The following is a 24,144-nucleotide window of genomic DNA, read 5'->3' as shown; positions in this document are numbered from 1 at the left end:
ACCTTCTCAGGCTTAGTTCTTGAGAAGAGGGCATATGAATGGGAAGGCAGGGGAGGATTGGCCTTTGGCAGGGGTGGGTCCTTTCCTCCTTAGACGGGAAAGGGAAGGTATGTGCAGATGGCTGTAGTTGGGCTGCAGATGTTTTAGTGGGAAGAAGAGAATGTTCTGTTTTAGGGCATCTCTTTTTTTTTTTTTTTTAAATAAAGTAGAAGGTTAACTCATTAGCTGAGAATATAGTGTAAAGAGTAGAACTTGCTAGGGGAAGAGGTTGAGGGGCCAGAAGACAGCTGAAGTCATCGTCTTGCAGTGGGGGAGAGAACATGGATTGTGAGGCAGTTTTCCATGCCTGTTTGAGATTTGTGATCATGAATTTTAAACGAAGCCAGTCACAGTTGTATGATTTTTCTGCAGTAAGATTTTAGCTGCTCGAACACAGGCAGAGGTAAATAGTAGGGTTCAGCTGCTGCTGAGATTTTGCCAAGATAGAATAAAGGGCGGGGGGAAAGGCTTGAGGGAGATAAGGGCATTTTCAAGAAAAAGAAATGACCCGTTAATGAACTGGGGAAACTGGGCTGGATGAAGAGCAGAGTGAAGCCAGAACAAATGGTGAGAAAGTCGCTTAGGTCAGCGGAGCTCAGTTAAATCAGGGATTTGTAGCAGTGGAGATATTTGAGCAAATAAGAATAGGAGGAGGTGATCAGAGAGTGGGTTCTCAGAGGTGGTCCAGTCTCTGAATGTCGTGGCTCAGGGTGTGGCCACGGAGTGGGGGCTAAAGTGGGTGGAAGAGAGGAGATGATCAGGAATGAAGATGCCCAGAAATTCTGCATTTAATCTTGATTTTCTTTCAGAGAGGCCATGACTTTCATGAAGGTGTTAGGGCAGGTAAGTGACAGTTGTTTCCTTCCTGGCTATTATGGAAATAGGACTTTTGAGCAGATACTGTTAAAAAAAAAAAAAAAAAAAGATGATGGTTGTTTGATTAGTGAAAATCAAACTTTTATAAAAATTGCAGTTTTTTTTTTTTTTTAAATATTACCAACTGGCATATGAGGGAAGACCAGTCTTTGAAACCAGTATTGTTTAAAAAATCCAATAACGTGGCCATTGCTCCCTAATGTATATATAAGAGGTAATCCTGCTCCTGCAGTCACATGGACTCCCTCTGCTAAGTGCAGCGTGAGTTTGTAAATTCATTCTGCTGCTGAAGCCTTTGAAAGGTACGTTTATTCTCTTGCAGAAAGGCCTGAAGGCCCCTCTTTTTTTGTCCTGGCTTTTGGCAAAATCCCAGCTATGTTGGACCCTACCATCCACCTCTTTGCCTGAACCTAGCAGTTAAACATTGACATTGAGAAAAAAACATACGGCATAATTAGTAACATCTACTACTATTATTAATTTCTATTTTTGCTTATCATCTTCAAAGTAAGAATATTAAGAAAAAGCAAGTGAAGTAGTTGATATTTTTTGTTCCTAGCAAATCTGCAACCATTTCTTTTCATGTATAAGTCCATATGCCTATAAATAGTAGCTGTCATTTATGTTGTATAAAATGAGTTCTTTCACTCTGCATGTATTTTACATATCTAATTTTATTATGTTTTTATTTATCACTTTAATATAGTACAGACTCTAGATATACTTTATCTGAATAAAAGGTTATGCTCTCTGAGCTGTAAGCTTCAATAAACACTGGTCACTGTGGTAGAATTCTCTTCATTTCTGGCATGATATAGTATAAGAAAGAAACAAATCCTTTTAGAGGACACGTGGAGTTGAGTCAGAGGAAATGGCTATATGTTTTATGGAAAACATGCATTCATCCTACTAATTCCCTGCAAATTCTTGCTGCATGTGGATCAGAGCTTAGACCTCTGATTTTAGGAGGACCTGTGTGCTACTTGGATTATGTTGCTAAAGTATTCATTCATTATATGTTATAGCAGCCCTTCTTAAACTTAGAAAAGAAAGGTATTGTTTTTTAGATATACTGTCAATTATTTTAAGGAAAAAGAGCTGAAACCAAGCAGCATCAAAGTTCTGATTCATAGCCCAGGTGCTTATCAAGCTACTTTTTAATGAAGAGAAAGTATGTAACCTCATCTTTCAGCATAACCTCTTTATTCAGAAAGCAGTATCTATTCTGGGTAAAACTGTTAAGATGTTCTTACATAACCAAATGTTTGCTACAATTTGCTAATTATAAAGTATGTTACCAAATTAGATAAAATAAACTATCAATTAGGGGAATGGCTGTAAAAAATTCTTACTTTTAACATCTAGAATAAACTTCTTCCTTTAGAAGAATTTACAGAAAAATTTTTTTTAAAGGATTATCTCAGAAGAGCTAGAGAGCTACCAACTGGAATTTGAGTGGGTGCCTCATGAAACCTGAAAAACCTGAGTTGTCTACACGGCAAGAACTTGTTTTATCTATGCTAGAATAAAAATTTTGTTCGTTTGAAATTAAATAACATGCAAATTTGATTAATATTCTCTTTCCATTTGACCTTCAGTGCACTGTCAAGGAGGTAGATAGCATTGACCCACAGGACTTTTAGGGAAGAGATTCTTGTAGAAAGAATACTCCAGGATTGTTTTTATTTACTCTGTCCAGGGAATGTAAAACTTTCAAACTGGCAGGGATCATAACATCAGTGTTCAGTATCACTACTGATCTGACACTGGAATCCTATAGTTAGGCAGCCAAACCGTGAAAACCTCCAGTATCCACATTTAATTATGCATAAAGCCCCCTTCCCTCTACCTTCTGAGGCAGCCTACTGCCTTTGGTTCCCAGATTGCTTCTTTAACTATTTCGCCTTTTAGTGATTAACTCATTTTTTTAGGTTCACTGTAGACTTTGTATGTTTAAATACTTTAATTCCCCACAAGAATTACGCACATCTTAAGCATGGCTGAAATTCCTTACCACAACCAGACTAGGTACAGCCCCATTCGCTTTCTTTTTGGTTTTTAATTTTTTGAGATAATTGTAGATTCAAATGCAGTGTAAAAAATAATATGGAGAGATCCTGCATAGCCTCCACCCAGTTTCCCAAATGGTAACATTTGTATAACTGTAGTATACTATCACAACCAGGAAACTGACATTCTCCTCCCTTTTTAAAGGAGGTTATGGATTGATTGCCTCATACTTACTTAAAATCCTGTGGGGATACTATGTGGCTACACTAAGTGATGACTACACTGAAATAAGAGAAGCAGAGCTTCTCATGATAACCTGAAGGTGGTCTGGTATTTTAATTCAGTGTGAGCTAGAAGATTCAGCAAAACAGTTGTATCCACATTTAATTATGCATAAAGTCCCTTCCCCTGTACCTCAAGTAATTTTCCTCTCAGTTCAATGTGGAGGAGTTTAGAAGACAGATCTGGGCCCTCCCCCCTCTCCTGCCTTCCCTTTAAACCACACCAACTCTGGTTTTAGCTCTTTTATAAAGAGCTAAAGAGAGATTTCATTTATGATATTATTAGAAAAAGAGAAAAAAAAGTTTTAAGGCTTAAACCACTGGATTAGTTCAGCAGACTGTATTCAAGCTAGAGACATCAGGCTTAGCAGGTGAGGTCATCATCCAATTCTGTGAGGGCTTAATTTAAGGGGAAAAAGAAAAAGGAACACATAAAAAAATTTCAACTTTGCAGAAAAAGATGTGCTATAGAAAAATATGCCTAGTCCAAGGTAGTTTGTGTCAATTCAGTAATTAAAATCTGGTAATACCAAAGAGAATACTAACGTTTCTTATGTCTTTACTTGACAGTTTTAATAGATAAAGACCAGAGTCCGAAGTGGAAACCAGCTGATCTAAAAGAAGTTACTGATGAAGCTTTGAATAATCACTTCAAATCTCTGGGAAGTAATGATTTGAAATTTTGAAGAGACTGGATTTTTAAAGTATTATTTTGGAGCAGAGTTGGCAAACTATGGCACATAGGCCAAAGCCAACCTGCTGCCTTTTTTTTTTTTTTTTTTTATATATCCCTCAGCTAAGAATGGTTTCTGCATTTTTAAATGGCTGGAGAAAGAAATCAAAGACCAATATTGCATGGCATGTGAAAATTACATGAAATTCAAATATCATTGTCCATAAATAAAACTTTATTGGAACATGGCTTTACTCATCTGTTTACATATCTGTGGCTGCTTTGAGTAGTTGCAGTAGAGATTGTAAGGCCTGCAAAGCCTAAAATAATTACTGTCTGGTCCTTTTCAGAAAAATTTTTCCAGCCCTATTTTAAAAGATGGGAAAATTTGAAGGTCTTTAGAGATTCTTGAGTTAGTATATCTAATTGAAATGGCAACTTTATGTTTTGGCTTAGGGTATTGGTTTTTAATGTTGATTAAGTAAACTTATGTATAGGTTATAAAAAATAAAAACTCTGAAAGTTTTTTGGATATACTGTGTTAACACTTCATAGAATTTTCTCCATATATAAATCTATTTTAAAATAATTATGAGTTTCTGTAGCTGAAGTGTTCCTTTTATAATGATAGAAATCTCAGGCAAAGAGAAAAGGTTATTAGGTTGTCTTTCCAGTATTATCGACTCAGCCTTGGCTTTTTCTGAAGTTAACCAGAATCCCTTCCTATGGGGAAAGTAAAAGCATTATTTCTTGTTGTTTAGAGTATTTGCTAATCTGGCAGAATGAGGCATTAGAAAACTCTAATCTCTAAGATAGACACTCTGCCTTCTGCAATTTACATCAGACTTTTGTGGTAACAGTAATTTGTTCTTACACAGTTCAAATCAGGAGAAAGAACTTGAAAACAAGAGGACTTTTGTCCAAAATAGAAGTACCTTCAGTAATTGGTACTGTTGACAAAATAAGGTTTTTTTAAGGTACACAACTGTGGATATTCCAGACTCGGAACATTAATATCTAGGTAAGAATCATTTTTAAATTAAAGATCAGCTTATGATTTACTTTATAGCTTGGTACAATTTTTCCTTCATTCCAAACCCCTCAGAAACTAAGAGAACTTTAGTTTTGTGAAAGAATGAAAAGCAGGCAGAACCGAAAAAGACATCAAAGATTATATCCTGCACCCTTCTCATAGATGAGGAAATTGCAGTCCAGAAGGAATTGCTTTAAATTTTCTGTTCTCAATATACTTAACATGAAGCATTTTTCTTCCCCCCAAAATTAGGAACATATTTGGAAAAAAGATGCCATGATAATGAACATGTTTACATTTATATTCTTAAAGCTTCTAAATGTGGATGTGAATGATCTAAGAAAATACTTGTATAAATGGACTTTTATTTTCTTTGTATTTGCTAGAAATGCATAAAATGTTAAGTTGTTTATGTTAAAAAATTTGAAATCACACAATGGTGAAAAGCATTTGCTTGCTTCAATTAAACAAGGAATCATAACTAGTTAATTGCAACTAGACTTTTATTGAACAGTTAGGAAAAATGTTTTCACAAAAATATTTGGGAAAAAATATACCATTTCATAGCTAAGTCTTACAGTGAAGAGAATTTGCTAACAAAAGTTGAGTTTTGCCAAGTAAGATGTAGGGAATACATCTGAGCCTGTGCCCACTGCTCCAAGGAAGACATGTCCAGTTTGGTCACACAAATACAGGATGGGGGCATTATGATTAAGCAAACAATTTATTTGTTAGAACTTTGTTTTTAAATTACTGTTCCTTGACATTTATAATTTGTCTCTTTTGATTTCTCAAACTATATAATTACAAAAGTATAATTCCCCCATCTCATAAAATGCCAGTGATACTGAGTAGGATATATGAGTGTCATGCTACTTCATTCGTTCAACATGTCTCTTTTTAATACTTATAAGGCAGTTTGACACAAATGATTCCTTTGGGACTAAGATAAATTTTTATCCCCTTCAAAATTGTGCTTTAAGTGCTAATAACCATAGGTAGTTTGCAAAGAACTGATAAGGCAATGGCAAGTGGAGAACTGTCAGGTCAAAGGCCTGTGACTGAAAGGTAATAACTAGCACTCAAAAGACACTGAACTGGGAAGGGAGCAGTGAAGCACATGTGTGGGGTTATGTGAGTTTTCTTAAATGAGGAATCGGCACATTTCTCTCTGCTAATCTGCTGCTTCCAGAGTTGCCCCCTGCAGGTTCTTTGTCATGCTGGTGGCACTCATCTGCCCCTCTCCTCGATGTTCTTGAGGGAGAAGATTCAGTGGTTGGGCACATGTGAGTGTGGTAAAGAACGGAACGGAACTTGGCTACTGTGTCCTTCCCCTCAGATGAAAACATTGGAAACTTGTTTTTGGAGCCTGACGTGAGTGTTGTTTCTTGGGCCCTCTTTTCCCCATTTTCTTTTCCCTTATAATTTGGCCACTATTCTTATTTCTTCTGTGTTTGTGATCTAAGTTGGAACAAATGTTTCCCATTCCAGTAGCTAATAATTCTTTCAGTCTTCTGTTTTATATGTCTCCTTCCTTCTCAAGCAGCCCTTCTACTCTTTGTTCATGAAAGACCTTCAAAATGAAGTAAATCCAATACTTAAAGATGAAGGTATGTAAGAAGTTGAATTATCCTATCAAAGATGTTCTCATTTATCTTGTCATCTAGGCCAAACTATATCTTGATAACAATCATACGCAGTACACTTGTTGATCCAGCTCCTTCCTGCCTGCCCCCAACTTGGTTAATCCACTAACTCACTGATTATGCAAGCCTTTGTAGTTCCATGTCCATGGTATGACATATTATACAGCATACATCTCCAAGTAAGTCTCTGTATGTCACAAGATACTATACTGTTAAAGTGAGTCAGGGGCAAGGGGGTGGTGCTCAATGACAAAACCCTATTGCCATAGTATCAGAGAGGGTGGCAACAGAGATTAGACTTCCAGCTAGATATCGGTCTGGCAGGCCTGCCTGTATTATATCCCTAGGAAATAGAGGCCCAGGGCAAAAGAGGAACCTGAGATCAAAATATTTAGATATAATCAAAGCCTACTAGTCTATGTCCCTATGTATGCTGAAAAATTTAGTGTGATGCGCTGCTTTTATATGGCTTTGTGTTCTCAACATAATATGTATTATCTTATATACTTAATTATATCTTTTAAACAGCAGTGACCTTGCAGCAAAAGTATCTGATGTAAAATATAAAATGAATGAAAAACGGCAACATCTAGGCTTTTGTCTGAGTCATTAGTATAAGCACTCATAAACCTAAATTTTTCTTCATGAGCTGGAAATATGTTTTGTACTTTTTGGAAACTTTCTGTTCTTAGCCTTGCAACTTCAGATCCTTGTATAAACAGGGGTGGTGGTTTTTCTATTTTGTAAAGCTGCTAGATTATAAGTACAACAGGACAGTACAAACCCTGGGATTAGGTGAAAGTTAAATGACCAGTTGTCCAAAGGCAACTGAAAAATGGCACACCACTCACTTCAAAAGAATTTTCTTTGCCCATTTACCTTGGAGAATTCAGTCTATTTGATTGTGGGTTTCAGAGTATAACTGCTAAAATCAGAGGTAGCAATTCTGCCTGCTTATAAGGTCATATACATTTATGTCATTAGAAGTCACAAGCCTTTTTCTGCCTTTCTTTAGATTTCAATGACAAGGGTCTGTTGTATCTTAATAAAAGGATCTAATCGCACTGGCTTAAATAATTCCTATTCCAGTTAAACTCAATGTGTGGCAAATCTTGATGAAAAGATACTTCTAAAGACTCAGTCTCAATTTTCTTGCAAGTTACATCTTCTAGTATCTTCTTCCCCCTTTCCTGAATTTTCTGTTATCATTGATCTTAAACAGTACTTAATTTTTTTTTCTTAAAAAAAAAAAAGGCTTCCCAAAACAGTAGCCAAATTTATGAAAATAGTATAGTATATGGCTGTAAATGCCCCATGGGCTTTGTTACCATTAAAAATATACATGAGTATTCCCTTTGGAAGAGTATTTGATCTTTTGTAATAACTATAAATTCTCATGCATAATCTGGTCCCATAGTAATCTGAATGGTGATTGCCCATGTACCAGCCCCTTGCATCTGTGAGACAGTAAAGCTTAACATACATGCAACACTGAGACCAGATTCTTCTTTCCACCTTGCCAACTAGGGCTTCTGTTACTTTACAGTTTTCTGGATTGCTGTTTATAAAAGCTACCCCTGCTTGTTTTCTTGTATAGTAATATCACTGGGCTACCTAATTCAATGCAATAAACATTGTCATGACTTCTGTAAATTGTATATTGTTAAGATGCTTATATGCAAAGTCTGAGTCATCCAGTAACAGGTGTGATTAGTTAGGGCCCTGAGGTTCAAGGTGATAGTTATGCTTTTCATCTACAAAATTAAATATCTTATTAAGGACATGGTTCACGGTGGACCTCTTCCACATGGGTTGCTTTCTAATGCTTGGTCATTTGTGTTAAGAAGGAGGGATCCTTGACTCAAAAGATTTTGGCAAACAAGACCCACTGTTAACAGCTATGGCTTGAGTGCCCAGGCAATTCCCTTGCCCAGGCATTTCAAGAAAATCCTTTTCATATCTTGTTTTTTTTGTATAAATTGACAAATAGTTATTTTAAAGGAATGTCTTTAAAATGACCATTTTGAAAACATGGGTATTAAATAAATTTAAATTCTTAAAGAATTTTTTTTTTAATTTTAAAGAATTTTAAAAATTCTTATTTCTTTGGTGATGGCATTGTTGCCTCTGGAAGTGGTGTGACACAGCTGATTACTGTGGCACCAGAGGACTTACATTTAACCCTTTAATGACTAAAATCCAAGACCAAGCAGATAGAAATTGCTGTTAATGTAGAACTGCTTAAAACACTTCATTTTAGGTATTCTTAGACTCTTGATGGCTATCGAAATATTTTTCTTTACACCCAGATGGAGTTATTTGTATTTATTCACACCAGTTTTTGCTATTGTTTCATGTATTTAAACTAGCACCAACTTTATCCACAATTTGAGAAAGTGTCATCATCCTACACACAGCGTCAAGGCCCCTCACTCTCAATATATGGGATGTCATAGTACTTGAGGTGGTTGCCAGCCCACTGCTGCAAGGCATCACTCAAGATTTCCTGGGACAGGCGGTGTGCAAATTCAAAGACCACAATTTCAGGCCCTAGGGGTTCCTTCACTTCCTCTTTGACATTAACTAGAGAAGGCATCCTGAGTAGAAATCTCTCTTCAGGCATAAAGTTTTCTTCACTCTCATGCCTCTTCTCACTCTCGAGTGTGGTGGGAAATGGGAAAGTTTGCTTTGATTTCATGCAGCCCATGTTATGAAGAGCTTTGACTGAGTGAAGGAAAGCAGTAGCAAAGACTACTTCAACAGCATCTTTGGAAAACAAACACCAAGCATTTGTCCACTTGATATTGAGCAGTGCTTTTCCTCTCCAGGCTACTTCAGAAATCAATGTTCCCTTTTGCCAATCTTCACATGTAGTGTTTATCTGTCAAGAGAAGGGAAGTTTCATTTTGAAGTCATAGAATGCAAACTACTGTATGATTAGGTAGCAAGTAGAAACAAATCTTTACCACTTTCATCACTTGGAGGAAATGTAAGGTAACAACAGCTTTATCTTATCAATAGAAAGAAAAGATAATCATTCAAAAATGGCATTTAGAAATAGGAAAATGTCTTTCCAAGATCAGGCAAATTTTATAAAACTGACAACAAACTTTTGCTACCTTTGATTTATTTATGTATACCAGGGCTCAGCAAACTATAGCCTTCGGGCCAAATTCTAGCTGCCTGTTTTTTCAAATATAGTTTATTTGAACATAGGCGTGCTCATTTGTTACGTATTGTCTATGGCTACTTTCATGCTTTAGTGGCAGAGTTTAGTTGTGACAGAGAGAGACTGTGTGGTCTGCAAGCCTAAAATATTTACTCTCTGGCCCTTTGGAGTAAATATTTTCTGACTGACTCTGATCTATACTGTTGAGGGAAACAAGCATATCAAAATTTGCTCCTGCCTCAAACATCATGAGCCTGCACATCTTGGGCTGTGTCAGACTTTGTCCCTTGGTCACACATTTACAACTCAAAGAGTACGACAGAATGATGGTCTTTCTTTACACTAGGGCCAACTCTAAACAACACAAGTTAGACATGGCAAAGCCACCTATTTTTCCTTCTGAATGAGATATTATGAAATTTTGAAGCAAGAACAAGATGGTGGAGTAGAATGATGTGAGCTCACCTCATCTCACAAAAACAAACACGGAAATCACAACTGCTGAATGACCATCAACAGAAAAACCCTGGAAGCTACCAAAAAAGATATCCTACACACAAAAACAAAGAAGAAGCCACAACGAGATGGTAGGAGGGGTGCACTCGCAATAAAGCCAACTCCCATATCTGCCAGGTGGGTGACCCACAAACTTGAAAATAATTACCTTGCAGAGGTTCTCCCACAGGAGTGAAAGTTCTGAGCCCTACAACAGAACCCCCAGCCTGGAGGTCTGGCATCAGGAGGAGCCCCCAGAGCATCTGGCTTTGAAGGCCAGCGGGGTTTGATCACAGGAATTCGACAGGACAGGCAGAAAAAGAAACTCCACTCTTGGAGGGTGCACACAAGGTCTCATGTGCACCAGGATCCAGTGGAAAAAGCAGTGACCGCATAGGATCCTGGGCCAGACCTACCTGCTGGTATTGGAGAGTCTCCTGTGGAGGCAAGGGGGGTGGCTGTGGCTCACTGTGGGGACAAACACACTGGTGGTGGTAGTTCTGGGGAGTACTCGTTGGTGTGAGCCCTCCTGGAGGCCCCCACTTTCTCACCAAGACCTGGCCCCACTGAACAGACTGCAGGCTCCAGTACTGGGAAGCCTCAGGCCAAACAACCAACAGGGTGGGAAGACAGCCCCACCCATCAGCAGATGGGCTGCCTAAAGTCTTCCTGAGCCCATAGCTGCCTGCTAGACACACCCCTTGACATGGCCCTGCCCACCAGAGGGACAAGACCCAGTTCCTCCCACCAGGAAGCCTGCACAAGCCTCTTAGACCAGCCTCATCCACCAGGGGGCAGACAGCAGGAACAAGAGGAACTACAACCCTGCAGCTTGTGGAGTGGAAACTGCAATCACAGAAAGACACGACAGAGGAATATGTCCCAGACAAAGGAACAAGAAAAAAAGCCCAGAAGAACAACTAAAGGAAGTGAAGATAGGCAATCTACCCAAAAAAAGAATTCAGAGTAATGATAGTAAAGATGATCCAAAGTCTTGGCAAAAGAATAGAGGCACAGAACAAGAAGATACAAGAAATGTATAATAAACAGCTAGAAGATCTACTAAAGAACAAACAGAGATGAACAATACAATAACTGAGAGGAAAAATACACTAGAAGAAATCAGTAGCAGAATGAGGCAGAAGAATGGATAAGTGAGCTAGAAGACAGAATGGTGGAAATCAAAGACAGAAAATATTGAAACAAGTGAAAAGCAATGAATAACATACAAGGCAATACCCATAAGGCTATAAGCTGATTTATCAGCAGAAACTCTGCAGGACAGAAGGGAGTGGCATGATTATATTCAAACTGATGAAAGGGAAGAACCTACAACCAAGAACACCCAGCAAGGCTCTCATTCAGATTCGACAGAGAAATCAAAAGTTTTACAGACAAGCAAAAGCTAAGAGAATTCAGCACTGTCAGGCCAGCTTTGCAACAAATGCTAAAGGAACTTGTCTAGGTAGGGGGGAAAAAAAAATGACTACAACTAAAAACAAAAAAAACTACAAATGGAAAAGCTCACCGGTAAAGGCAAACACACAGTAAAGGTAGGAAATCATCCAACACAAATATGATATCAAAGCCAGCAATCGTGAGAGGAGTACAAATGCAGGATATTAGAAATGCATTTGAAATTAAAAGACCAGCAACTTAAAACAATCTTATTTATATAGAGAGTGCTATATCAGAACCTCATGGTAACCACAAACCGAAAATCTATGATTGATACAGAAAAAAAGAAAAAGGGATCCAAACACAACATTAAAGATAGTCACCAAATCACAAGAGAACAAAAGAAGGGGAGAAAAAAAGACCTACAAAAACAAATCCAACACAATTAACAAAATGGCCATAAGAACATACATATCGATAATTACCTTAAATGTAAACAGATTAAATGCTCCAACCAAAGGACATAGACTGGCTTAATGGATACAAAAACAAGACCTGTATATAAGCTGTCTACGAGAGACCCACTTCAGACCTAGGGACACATACAGACTGAAAGTGAGGAGATGGAAAAAGGTATTCTATGCATATGGAAATCAAAAGAAAGCTGGAGTAGCAATACTCAGACAAAATAGACTTTAAAATAAAGACTGTTACAAGAGATAAGGAAGGACACTACATAATGATCAAGGGATCAATCCAAGAAGATATAACAAGTGTAAATATATATGCACCCAACATAGGAGCACCTCAGTATATAAGGCAAATACGAACAGCCATAAAAGGAGAAATCGACAGTAACACAATAATAGTGGGGGAATTTTAATACCCCACTGTCATCAATGGACAGATCAGACAGAAAATCAATAAGGAAACAAAGGCCTTAAATAACACATTAGACCAGATGGACTTAATTGATATTTATAGAGCATTCCATCCAAAAGCAGCAGAATACACATTCTTTCCAAGTGCACATGGAACATTCTCCAGGATTGATCCATGCTGGGCCACAAAGCAAACCTCAGTAAATTTAAGAAAACTGAAATTATATCAAGCATCCTTTCCAACCACAATGCTATTAGATTAGAAATAAACTACAAGAAAAAACCTTAAGAAACACAAACACATGGAGGCTAAACAATATGCTACTAAACAATCAATGGATCACTGAAGAAATCAAAGAGAAAATCAAAAAATACCTAGAGACAAATGAAAGTGAAAGCACAATGATCCAAAACCTATGGAACGCAGCAAAAGCAGTTCTAAGAGGGAAGTTTATAGCAATACAATCTTACGTCAGGAAACAAATAAACCACCTAACCTTACACGTAAAGCAACTAGAGAAGAACAAACAAAACCCAAAGTTAGTAGAAAGAAAAATAAAAATCAGAGCAGAAATAAATAGAAACAAAACAATAGAAAAGATCAATGAAACTAAAAGCTGGTTCTCTGAAAAGATAAAATTGATAAACCTTCAGCCAGATTCACCAAGAAAAAAAGGGAGAGAGCTCAAATCAATAAAATTAGAAATGAAAAAGGAGAGGTTACAACAGACACCACAGATATACAATGGATAATAAGTGACTGCTACAAGCAACTGTATGCCAATAAAATGGACAATCTAGAAGAACTGGACAAATTTTTTTTTCTCTCTTTTAAAAAAAGTTTTGGCCATGCCCAACAGCATGTGGGCTCTTAGTTCCCTGAACAGGGATCAAACCTGTACCCCCCTGCATTGGAAGCATGGAGTCTTAACCACTGGACCACCAGGGAAGTTCCCTGGACAAATTCTTAAAAAGGTACAATCTTCTAAGACTGAACCAGGAAGAAACAGAAAATATGAATAGACCAATCACAAGTACTGAAATTGAAACTGTGATTAAAAAACTCCCAACAATCAAAAAAGTCCAGAACCAGATGGCTTCACAGGTGAATTCTATCAAACATTTAGAGAAGAGTTAACATCTATCCTTCTGTAACTCTTCCAAAGAACTGCAGAGGAAGGAACACTCCCAAGCTCATTCTACTTGGCCACCATCACCCTGATACCAAAACCAGACAAAGATATCACACAAAAAAAATTACAGGCGAATATCACTGATGAACATAGATGCAAAAATCCGCAACAAAATACTAGCAAACAGAATCCAACAACACATTAAAAGGATCATACACTATAATGAAGTGGGATTTATCCCAGGGATGCAAGGATTCTTTAATATATGTAAATCAATCAGTGTGATACACCATATTAACAAACTGAAGAATAAAAACCATATGATCATCTCAATAGATGATGCAGAAAAAGCTTTTGACAAAATTCAAAACCCAGTTATGATAAAAACTCCAGAAAGTGGGCATAGAGGGAATGTACCTCAACATAATAAAGGCCATATACGACAAACCTACAGCTAACATCATACTCAATCATGAAAAGCTGAAAGCATTTCCTCTAAGATCAGGAACAAGACAAGGATGTCTACTCTGGCCACTTCTATTCAACATAGTTTTTTGGAAGTTCCAGCCACAGCAATCAGAGAAGGAAAAGAAATAAAAGGAATACAAATTGGAAAAGAAGAAATAAAACTGTCACTGTTAGCCGATGACATGATACTATACATAGAAAATTCTAAAGATGCTACCAGAAGACTACGAGAGCTCATCAATGAATCTGGTAAAGTTGCAGGTTACAAAATTAATACACAGAAATCTCTTGCATTCCTATACACTAACAACGAAAGACAAGAAAGAGAAATTAAGGAAACAATCCCATTGGCCATTGCATCAAAAGAATAAAATACCTAGGAGTAAACCTACCTAAGGAGGCAGAAGACCTGTACTCAGAAAACTGTAAGATACTAATGAAAGAAATAGAAGAGGACACAAACAGATGGACCATGTTTTTGGATTGGAAGAATCAATATTGTCAAAATGACTATACATCCCAAGGCAATCTACAGATTTAGTGCAATCCATATCAAATTACCAATGGCATTTTTCACAGAACTAGATCAAATAATTTTACAGTTTGTAAGGGATACAAAAGACCCTGAATAGCCAAAGCAATTGAGAGAGAAAAATGGAGCTGGAGGAAAATCAGGCTCCCTGACTTCAGACTATCCTACAAAGCTATAGTCATTGAAACAGTATGGTACTGGCAGAAAAACAGAAATATAGATCAATGGAACAGGATAGAAAGCCCAGAAATAAACCCATGCACCTATGGTCAATTAATCTACGACAAAGGAGGCAAGACTATACAGTGGAGAAAAGACATCCTCTTCAATAAGTGGTGCTGGGAAGACTGGACAGTTACACGTAGAAGAATGAAATTAGAACATTCTTTAACACCATACACAAAAATAAATTCAAAATGGATTAAAGACCTAAATGTAAGACCTGATAATATAAAACACTTAGAGGAAAACATAGGCAGAACAGTCTTTGACATAAATCGAAGCAAGATCTTTTTTGATCCATCTCCTAGAATAACAGAAATAAAAACAAAAATAAACAAATGGACCTAATTAAACTCAAGCGTTTGCACAGCAAAGGAAACCATAAACAAAACGAAAAGACAACCCGCAGAATGGGAGAAAATATTTGCAAACAGTGTAACTGACAAGGGATTACTCTCCAAAATACACAAACTGCTCATGCAGCTCCATGTCAAAGAAACAGACAACCCAGTCAAAAAATCGTCATAAGACCTAAATAGACATTTCTCCAAAGAAGACATACAGATGGCTAAGAGGCATATGAAAAGATGGTCCACATAGCTAATTATTAGAGAAATGCAAATCAAAACTATAATGAGATGTCACCTCACACCAGTCAGAATGGCCATCACTAAAAAGTCTACAAATAACAGATGCTGGAGAGAGTGTGGAGAAAAAGGAACACTCCTACACTGTTGGTGGGAATGTAAATTGGTGCAGACACTACAGAGAACAGTATGGCATTTCCTTAAAAAACTAAAAACAGAGCTACCATGTGATCCAGCAATCCCACTCCTGGGCATATATCTGGAGAAAAACATGGTTCCAAAGGATACATGCACCCCAATGTTCACTGCAGCTCTGTTTACAATAGCCAAGACATGGAAGCAACCTAAATGTTCATCGACAGGTGAATCGATAAAAAAGATGTGGTACATATATACAATGGAATATTAGCCATTAAAAAGAATGAAATAATGCCATTTGCAGCAACATGGATGGACCTGGAGATTATCATACTAAGTGAGGTAAGTCAGACAGAGAAAGACAAACATCATATGACATCACTTATATGTGGAATCTAAAAAAAAAAATGATACAAATGAACTTATTTACAAAACAGAAACAAACGCACAGAAAACAAACTTATGGTTACCAAAAGGGAAAGGTGGGGTGGGGGAGGGATAAATTGGGAGTTTGGGATTGACATATACACACTACTATATATAAAATAGATAACCAACCAAATATTATGAAAAGCTTAGATTAATTTAAAATTAGCTTAAAAGTTTCTCCCCCTAAATATTTTACTGTTTGATGTTTGGACAGTCAGTAGGGTACAATGCTTGTGATGTACCTTCCAAACTTCTCAATGGAATGCTGTCACTGAAAGAACTTATCTAAGATAAGACTTAAGGGTAACTAAAACAGTACAAACTTCACTGGAGGGAGGCCTAGCCATAAGAAAGTGCAGGCAAAGACTCTATAAATGAGGTTATGATCCCTGACTATATCATAGTTTTTGGACCAAAAACAGCTGTAAAAATTCATGAAATGAAACTCCATTGATTATTTCTGAAACTACTGATCTTAAGGTAAAAACTAGCATGCATTTAATTTATTTCTTAATAGTTTATAAGAAGTCCAAAAAAGGTGACCTTTGCCCAAGTCAGTACTAAATATTTTTTAGATTTCTTTCAATTTTATCCAATTTCTCCCATAATATACTCCTTCCCCACCTCTACCACTTAGAAGGATGATATGGAGGGTTGGAAAGGAAAACTAGCTCTCTGCTTCTGATTACCTTTAGTTCTATACGCCCTGCTATATGCTCCAGAGATGCATTTCAAAAAGGGCATAAGGGATGTGTGTGATGTATCTGGTTTACTAGACTGAACTCCTAGAAGACAGGAACTGGCCTGGTTGTGCACCTCTAACATGTAATGACTTAACGTAGTATCTGTTTTGTACTATGAGGGATTGTTAAGGGAACTGGACTTAGTTAACCTGAAAATGATTAGAATGCAATGAATGTCAGATAAATAAAAGTCCATGAGAAGAATCATGAGAACATTCTGTGTTTTCTAAGATCTTTGGTTTTGCAAAAGCAGCTTTATCTTACCATGACAAAAGTAGTGCCAGATTTGCCCTCACACCAAAAATAACTTTAAACCTGGACAAAATATATGTGGGCGGCTATTTTCAGACATTGAACAACAGCATAGGATTCTGATCCCCAAAAGAAGGGAAACACATGATGTTAAACCCCACAATTGATCCTCTTGAGATTCTGCCTGAGAATCTGATTCAAGCAGAGGGGCAATTCTGCTGTGCCGCAGAGGCAGAGGCTGAGATACTGAAGCAGGTGAAATTACAAGAGAGTTCAAGAGTAAAAGGAGCTGGGAGGGAGGCAGAAATTTGCATGGGGTCTCACTGAAGCTGAGCAGGACCCTGCAGGGCCTTCCTAGGGACAGACCTGTGTGTCCTCGGCTTCTAGTTTATAGAAAAGCTTTAGCCTCCTTGGCCTTCCCCGAGTGCCAAAGAGCAAATGCAGAAACAAAGGAAAACAGTGAAGCAAGACAAAATAATAATAGCTTAGCCATGAAACAAAGTCAAGGACCTTTAGTTCCTCTTCAAGGGATATAGATATATGTATATGTATAACTGAATCACTCTGCTGCACAGCTGAAACTAATACAACGTTGTTAATTAACTATACTCCAATAGAAAATAAAAACTTTTTAAAAAGACAAGGGCTTCCCTGGTGGCACAGTGGTTCAGAATCTGCTGCCAATGCAGGGGACACGGGTTTGAGCCCTGGTCTGGGAGGATCCCACATGCCGCGGAGCAACTGGGCCCGTGGGCCACAACTGCTGAGCCTGCGCGTCTGGAGCCTGTGCCCCGCAACAAGAGAGGCGGTGATAGTGAGGGGCCCGCGCACCGCGATGAAGAGTGGCCCCCGCTTGCCGCAACTTGAGAAAGCCCTCGGACGAAACGAAGACCCAACACAGCCAAAAATAAATAAATTAATTAAAAAAGACAAAATATCCAACAACAAAAAAGAAATTTGAGACCACTTTAGGAGTGAACTTTAGAGCAGAGGTTGACAAAACTTTTTGTTAATGGGCTAGCTAATATATAATTTAGGTTTGTGAGCCATATGGTTTATGTTATACTACTCAGGTCTGTTGTTGTAGTGCAGAGCCAGCCATAGCTAATATGTAAACAAATGGGCAATGGTTTTTATCTTCCAATAAAACCTAATTTACAGAAACAGGCAGCCAGCCCACGGGCCATACTGGGCTAAGTTCAAACAAACAGTTCCATTCTAACAAAGAATAAAATTCAATACCATTCAAAGGAAGATGTGTAAGACACTGCCCAGAAAATGAAAAGACAAGCCACAGACTGGGAGGCAGACTGGGAGAAGATATTTGCAAAAGCATATCTGATAAAGGATTGTTTATCCAAAATATACAAAGGAGTCTTTAAAACAATAATAAGAAAACAACCTGATTAAAAACTGGACACCGGATCTGAACAAACACCTTACCAGAGAAGACATACTGATGGCAAATAAGCATGTGAAAAAAATATTTAACATCATATATCATTAGGGAGTTGCAGTTTTAAATGACATTGCGATACCACTACAACCTATATGAATGGCAAAAATCCAAAACATTGGTAACACAAAATGCTAATGAGGATGTGGAGCAACAGAACTCATTCATTGCTGGTGGGAATGCAAAATTGTACAGCCACTGTGGGAGACAGTTTGGCAGTTTCTTACAAAACTAAACATACTCCTACCATATGATCCAGCAATCACACTCCTTGGTATTTACCCAAATGAGTTGAAAAACTATGTTCACACAAAAACTTATACATGGATGTTTATAGCAGTTTTATTCATAATTGCAGAAATTGGAAGCAACCAAGATGTCCTTCAGGAGGTGAATGGATGAACAGTGGTCTATCCAGACAATGGAATATTATTCAGTGCTAAAAAGAATGAGTTATCAAGCCATGAAAAGAAAAGGAAGAACCGTAAATGCATATTACTAAGCCAGAGAAGCCAAGCTTTCCAACTGTATGACATTCTGGAAAAGTCAAAACTATGAAGACAGTAAAAAGCCCAGGGGTTACCAGGGGTTAGAGAGGAGGGAAGGTTGAATAGGTGGACACAGAAAATTTTTAGGGTGGTGAACTACTCTGTATTATACTATAATTGTGGATATGTGCCATTATACAATTGTCAAAACCCACAGAATGTACAACACCAAGAATGAACCCTAATGTAAACTACAGACTTTGAGTGATCATATGTCAATGCAGGTTCATTGACTGTAACACTCTGGAGTGGGATGTTGATAGTGGGTGAGGCTTGTGTGTTGGAGGGGGCGAGGGGAGCAGGAAGGGGGTAACTGTACTTCCTGCTCAGTTTTGCTGTGAATCTAAAACTGCTCTAAAAAAGAAAGTCTATTAAAAAAATCCAGCTATATGCTACCTATAAGAGATATACTTTAAATACAAATATACAGGTTGCAAACAAGAGGGTTGGAAAAGACATACAATGCAAACAAGAAGTATAAAAAGCTGCTGTGGCTGTATGACTATCAGACAAAGCAGACTTCAAAGACCAGTAGTATTACCAGAAATAGGGACATTTTATGTGTCAGGAGAAGACATGATAATCATAAATGTATATGTAACTAATAACAGAGCTTCAAAATACATTAAGAAAAAACTGACAGAATTAAAGGCAGAAATAAACATTACTCTCTCAGTAACTGATAGAATATTCAAAGGAAAAAATAAGGAATTCAAGTTTTGAACAACACTATGATGCCACTTGAGGTAACATTTATAGAAGACTATTCCCAACAACTGTAGGATACATATTCTTATAAAATGCATATAGAACATTCACCAAGATAGACTACACAATGATCTCAACAGATTTCAAAAGCTTGGAATCTTATATTTTCCAACCACCAAAGAATTAATAAAAAATAATAAAATATCCAGGAAAACCCCAAATACTTGGAAACTAAATATCACATCTCTAAATAACCCATGGGGCAAAGAAGAAATCACAAGGAAATTAACATATTTTCAACCAAATAAGAGAAACCACAACATATCAACATTTTAAAAATGCACTGTTTTAAAGTTTAGAGGGAGAGTGATAGATTTAAATTCTTGTGACAGAAAAGAAGAAAGGATTAAATCAGTGATCTAAGCTTTCACCTTAAAAAGCTAGAAAAAGAAAAGTAAATTAAACCCAAAGTAGAAGGAAGGGAATAATGTAGATGAGAGCAGAAAACAAAGCAAAGGAAAAGGGCCAATAATGGAGAAAAATCAATGGAACCAATGGTGGTTCCTTAAAAAGATCTAATAAAATAGATGTCTCTATCTAGTCTGATCAAGAAAAATGAGAGGACACACAGAACCAATATGTGTGTAGGAAAAAGGACATTACTACAGATTCCATAAACATTAAAAGACTACGAAGGGAATATTATGAACAACTTTATACATACCAAATTACCAAAACTGGCACAAGAGAAAATAGAAAGTCTGATAGCTGTATATCAATGAAAGAAATTGGATTTGTACCTTAAACCTTTCCAAGAAGAAAACTCCAGGCTCAAATGGCAACTCTAAAGCTCTAAATTCTTTCAAACGTTTCAGAAAGAAAGAATACCAATCTTACCCAAACTCCAGAAAATAGAGGAAGAGGATTCCAAATTCATTCTATATGAAGTCAGGATTCCCCTGTTACTACAAGCAAAGACAGTTCAAGAAAAGAACACTCTACAAGCCAATATCCCTCGTGAACACAGACCCAGATATCATTTTTTTAAATGGCAAATTGAATCCGGCATATTTAAAATGGTTACTACATCATGACCAAGTGGGATTTATACCAGAATGCAATGTAAATTTTGAATGTAACATTCAAAACTCAATACATATAATTCACTGTGTTAATATAAAAAAGAACACCAGATGATCATCTCAATAGATGCAAAACAAATTTGATAAAACAACCATTCATGATAAAAATTCTCAGCAAACTAGCAATAAGAGAGACTTCCTCAAACTAATGTTAAGTGTAATGGTGAAAGACTGAACAACTTTTTCTATGATAGGAACTAGGCAACAATGTTCATTCTCACAATTTCTATTTATTTATTTCACAATTTTTATTTAATACTGTACTAGAGGGAAGAAAGAAATACAAAGCATAAAGGTCATCAGAAAAAAAAAAAACTGCCTTTACTTGCAGATGACAAGACTGTATATGTAAAAAGTCCTAAGGATTATATATGAAAAAATTACTAGAACTAATAATTTTAGCAAGGTCTCATGATACAAAATTAATATATAAATATCAACATACTTCTGTATACTTAGTGAGTAATTGAAAGATGAAATTAGTGCCATTTGCAATAGTATAAAAAATATGAACTTAGTATAAAAAATAGTATAAAAAATATGAACTCATACATTTAATAAAATGTATGAAAGAAAACTACATTGTATGTTGTATATGCAGTATGTAAATAATACAAATTGTTACTGAGAAAAAGTAAAGAAACTAAATAAACAGTGTTCATGATCTCGAAGATAATATTAAGATGTCAATTCTCCCCCAATTTTTATATATATATATGTATGTATATATAAGCATATGTGTATATATATATATATAAGCACAATTCCAGGAGGCTTTTTTGTAGACATTGACAAACTGATTCCAAAATTCCATTCAAAATCCCAGAAGGATGTGTTATAGATATAAACATGCTGATTCTAAACTATATATGGAAATGTAAAGAAATCAGAATAGCCAAAACAATTTTGAGAAAAATCAAAGTTGGAAGACTCACACTACCCACTTTTAAGAATGATTAAAAGCTACAGTAACCAAGACAGTGCTATATTGGTGAAAGGCCAGACACACAAATCTATGGAATAGAAGAGTCCAGAAACAGACCCACAAAAATATGGTCAATTGATTTTTGACAAATGTGCAAAAATAATTCAGTGCAAAAAAGGTAAGTTTTTCAACAAATGGAACTAGAACAACTGGACAGCCATATGCCCCCCCCCCCCAAAAAAGATCTATACCTTACCCTTTATACAAAAAATTAACTCAAAAGGAGTCATAGATCTAAATGTAAAATATAAGACTTTTACAAGACATTACAGAAAATATTCATGATCTTGGATTTGGCAGAGTTTCTAGATACGACACCAAAAGCATAAACCGTAAAAAAAAAAATTGATACCCTTGACTAAATCAAAATTGAGAACTTTTGCTCTGAGAAGAACACAGTTAAGGAAATAAAAAATGAGCCCCAGATGGGGAGAAAAAATATTTGCAAATCATTTGCCCAAAAAATGACTTCAATCTAGAATAGATAAATAACTATCAAAAATCAACAGTGAGAAAGCAACCCAATTTTTAAAATGGGCAAAAGATTTGTACAGACTTTTCACCCAAGACATCATCTATGGATGGCAAGTAAGTACATGAAAAGATGCTCAACATACTGGCCTTAGAAAAATGCAAAGTAAAACCATGATATGATACATCTGTACATCTATTAAAATGGGTAAAATTTTAAAAAGTACAATACCAAGTGCTGGTAAGTATGCAGAGCAACTGGAACTTTCTTTCATACATTGATAGTGGAAATGCAAAATGAGCCACTCTGGAAAACAGCTTAGCATTTTCTTATAAAGTTGGAACATCCACTTACCATATAACCCAACCCACCTAGGTATTTAGAGAAATGAAATTTGTGTTCACATAAAAAGCTTTATGCAGATATTTATCACAGTTTTATTCATAATTGCCAAAAGTTGAAAGCAACAAAGATACTGATACCAACATCGATGACTCTTAAAGGCATTATGCTGATTGAAAGATGCCAGTCTTAAAAGGTCTCATGTTGCATGATTCTATGTATTGCATAATGCATGATTCTGGAAAAGGCAAAACTATAGGGACAGATAACATGTGGCTTTTAAGGGTTAGGGTAAGAGGAGAATGTGACTACAAAGAGGCAGCAAAAGGGAATTTTTTTGGGTGGTAGAGCTGTTATATATCCTGATTGTCATAGTGGCTATACGAATCTATACATATATCAAAACTCATAGAATTAGTCACCAAAATAAAGTCAGTTTTACTGTATGTAAATTAAAAATTAAAAAGGTATTTTCAAAACAACAATACCAGGACTTCCCTGGTAGCACAGTGGTTAAGAATCTGCCTGCCAATGCAGGGGACACGGGTTCGATCCCTGGTCTGGGAAGATCCCACATGCCATGGAACAACTAAGCCCGTGCTCCACAACTACTGAGCCTGCGCTCTAGAGCAGCGGTCCTCAACCTTTTTGGCACCAGGGACCAGTTTCGTGGAAGACAATTTTTCCATGGATGGGGCGGGGAGAGATGGTTCAGGTGGTAATGTGAGCACTGGGGAGCAATGGGGAGAAAGCAGATGAAGATTTGCTCGCTCGCCTGCTGCTCACCTTCTTCTGTGCGGCCCGGGGGTTGGGGACCCCTGCTCTAGAGCCCGCAAGTCACAACTACTGAGCCTGTGCACTGCAACTACTGAGCCCATGCACCATAACTACTGAAGCCCATGTGCTCTAAGGCCTGCATGCCACAACTACTGAGCCCACATGCTGCAACTACTGAAGCCCGCACACCTAGAGCCCGTGCTCCGCAACAAGAGAAGCCACTGCAATGAGAAGCCCACGCACCGCAACGAACAGTAGACCCCGCTCTCCACAACTAGAGAAAGCTCGCGCACAGCAACGAAGACCCAACACAGCCAAAAAAAAAAAACCACAACAATACCATTATACACTCATTAGGACTGCTAAAATTAAAAAGCCCAACAATGCCTAGTGTTGGTGAGGATGTGGAATGCCTATACTGCTGGTGTGAGTGGAGAACAGTACAACCACTTTAAAGAACTGAACCCACCATTTTATTTCTAGGTATTTATTTAAGACAAATGCAAACATGTCTGCAAAACACTTGTACACCAATGTCCAGAGCAGCTTTACTCCCAACAGGCAAAGCTGGAAACAACTCAAATGTCTATCAACAGGTGAATGGATAAGCAAATGGGGGATATATCCATAAAAGTAGCATGGAGCTCCCATTCCTAATTCAGTGTTCTGGGAATAACAGTTGCTCTAATAATACTTTATCCAATCATGG

At 37.1% G+C, this 24,144-nt stretch overlaps 2 protein-coding genes across 4 annotated transcripts in view; one reads left to right on the top strand and one right to left on the bottom strand.

The window, feature by feature from the left end:
• The window catches only part of HIBCH (3-hydroxyisobutyryl-CoA hydrolase), a 91,808-nt gene extending 87,681 nt beyond the window's left edge, over positions 1 to 4,127 (top strand). The window contains exons 13-14 of one of the 2 annotated variants that reach the window (XM_036858006.1): positions 849 to 882; positions 3,777 to 4,127. In XM_036858006.1, the coding sequence (XP_036713901.1) occupies positions 849 to 882; positions 3,777 to 3,892 (150 nt within the window). In that variant the 3' untranslated portion in view covers positions 3,893 to 4,127. The remainder of the gene's footprint in view (positions 1 to 848; positions 883 to 3,776) is intronic. The other variant, XM_036858008.1, reaches the window with a different exon arrangement.
• Positions 4,128 to 5,397: 1,270 nt separating this feature from the next.
• The window catches only part of C7H2orf88 (chromosome 7 C2orf88 homolog), a 31,291-nt gene continuing 12,544 nt past the window's right edge, over positions 5,398 to 24,144 (bottom strand). For both annotated transcript variants that reach the window (XM_036858010.1, XM_036858009.1), the window contains one exon: positions 5,398 to 9,439. In XM_036858010.1, coding sequence (XP_036713905.1) covers positions 8,978 to 9,265 — 288 coding nt within the window. In that variant the 5' untranslated portion in view covers positions 9,266 to 9,439 and the 3' untranslated portion in view covers positions 5,398 to 8,977. The remainder of the gene's footprint in view (positions 9,440 to 24,144) is intronic.

This window comes from Balaenoptera musculus, chromosome 7 (assembly GCF_009873245.2).
Source record: "Balaenoptera musculus isolate JJ_BM4_2016_0621 chromosome 7, mBalMus1.pri.v3, whole genome shotgun sequence".
In the NCBI taxonomy this organism is placed as follows: Eukaryota; Metazoa; Chordata; class Mammalia; order Artiodactyla; family Balaenopteridae; genus Balaenoptera; species Balaenoptera musculus.
Note: the sequence above shows the minus strand (reverse complement) of the source record. Positions and strands in the feature narration are given on the sequence as shown.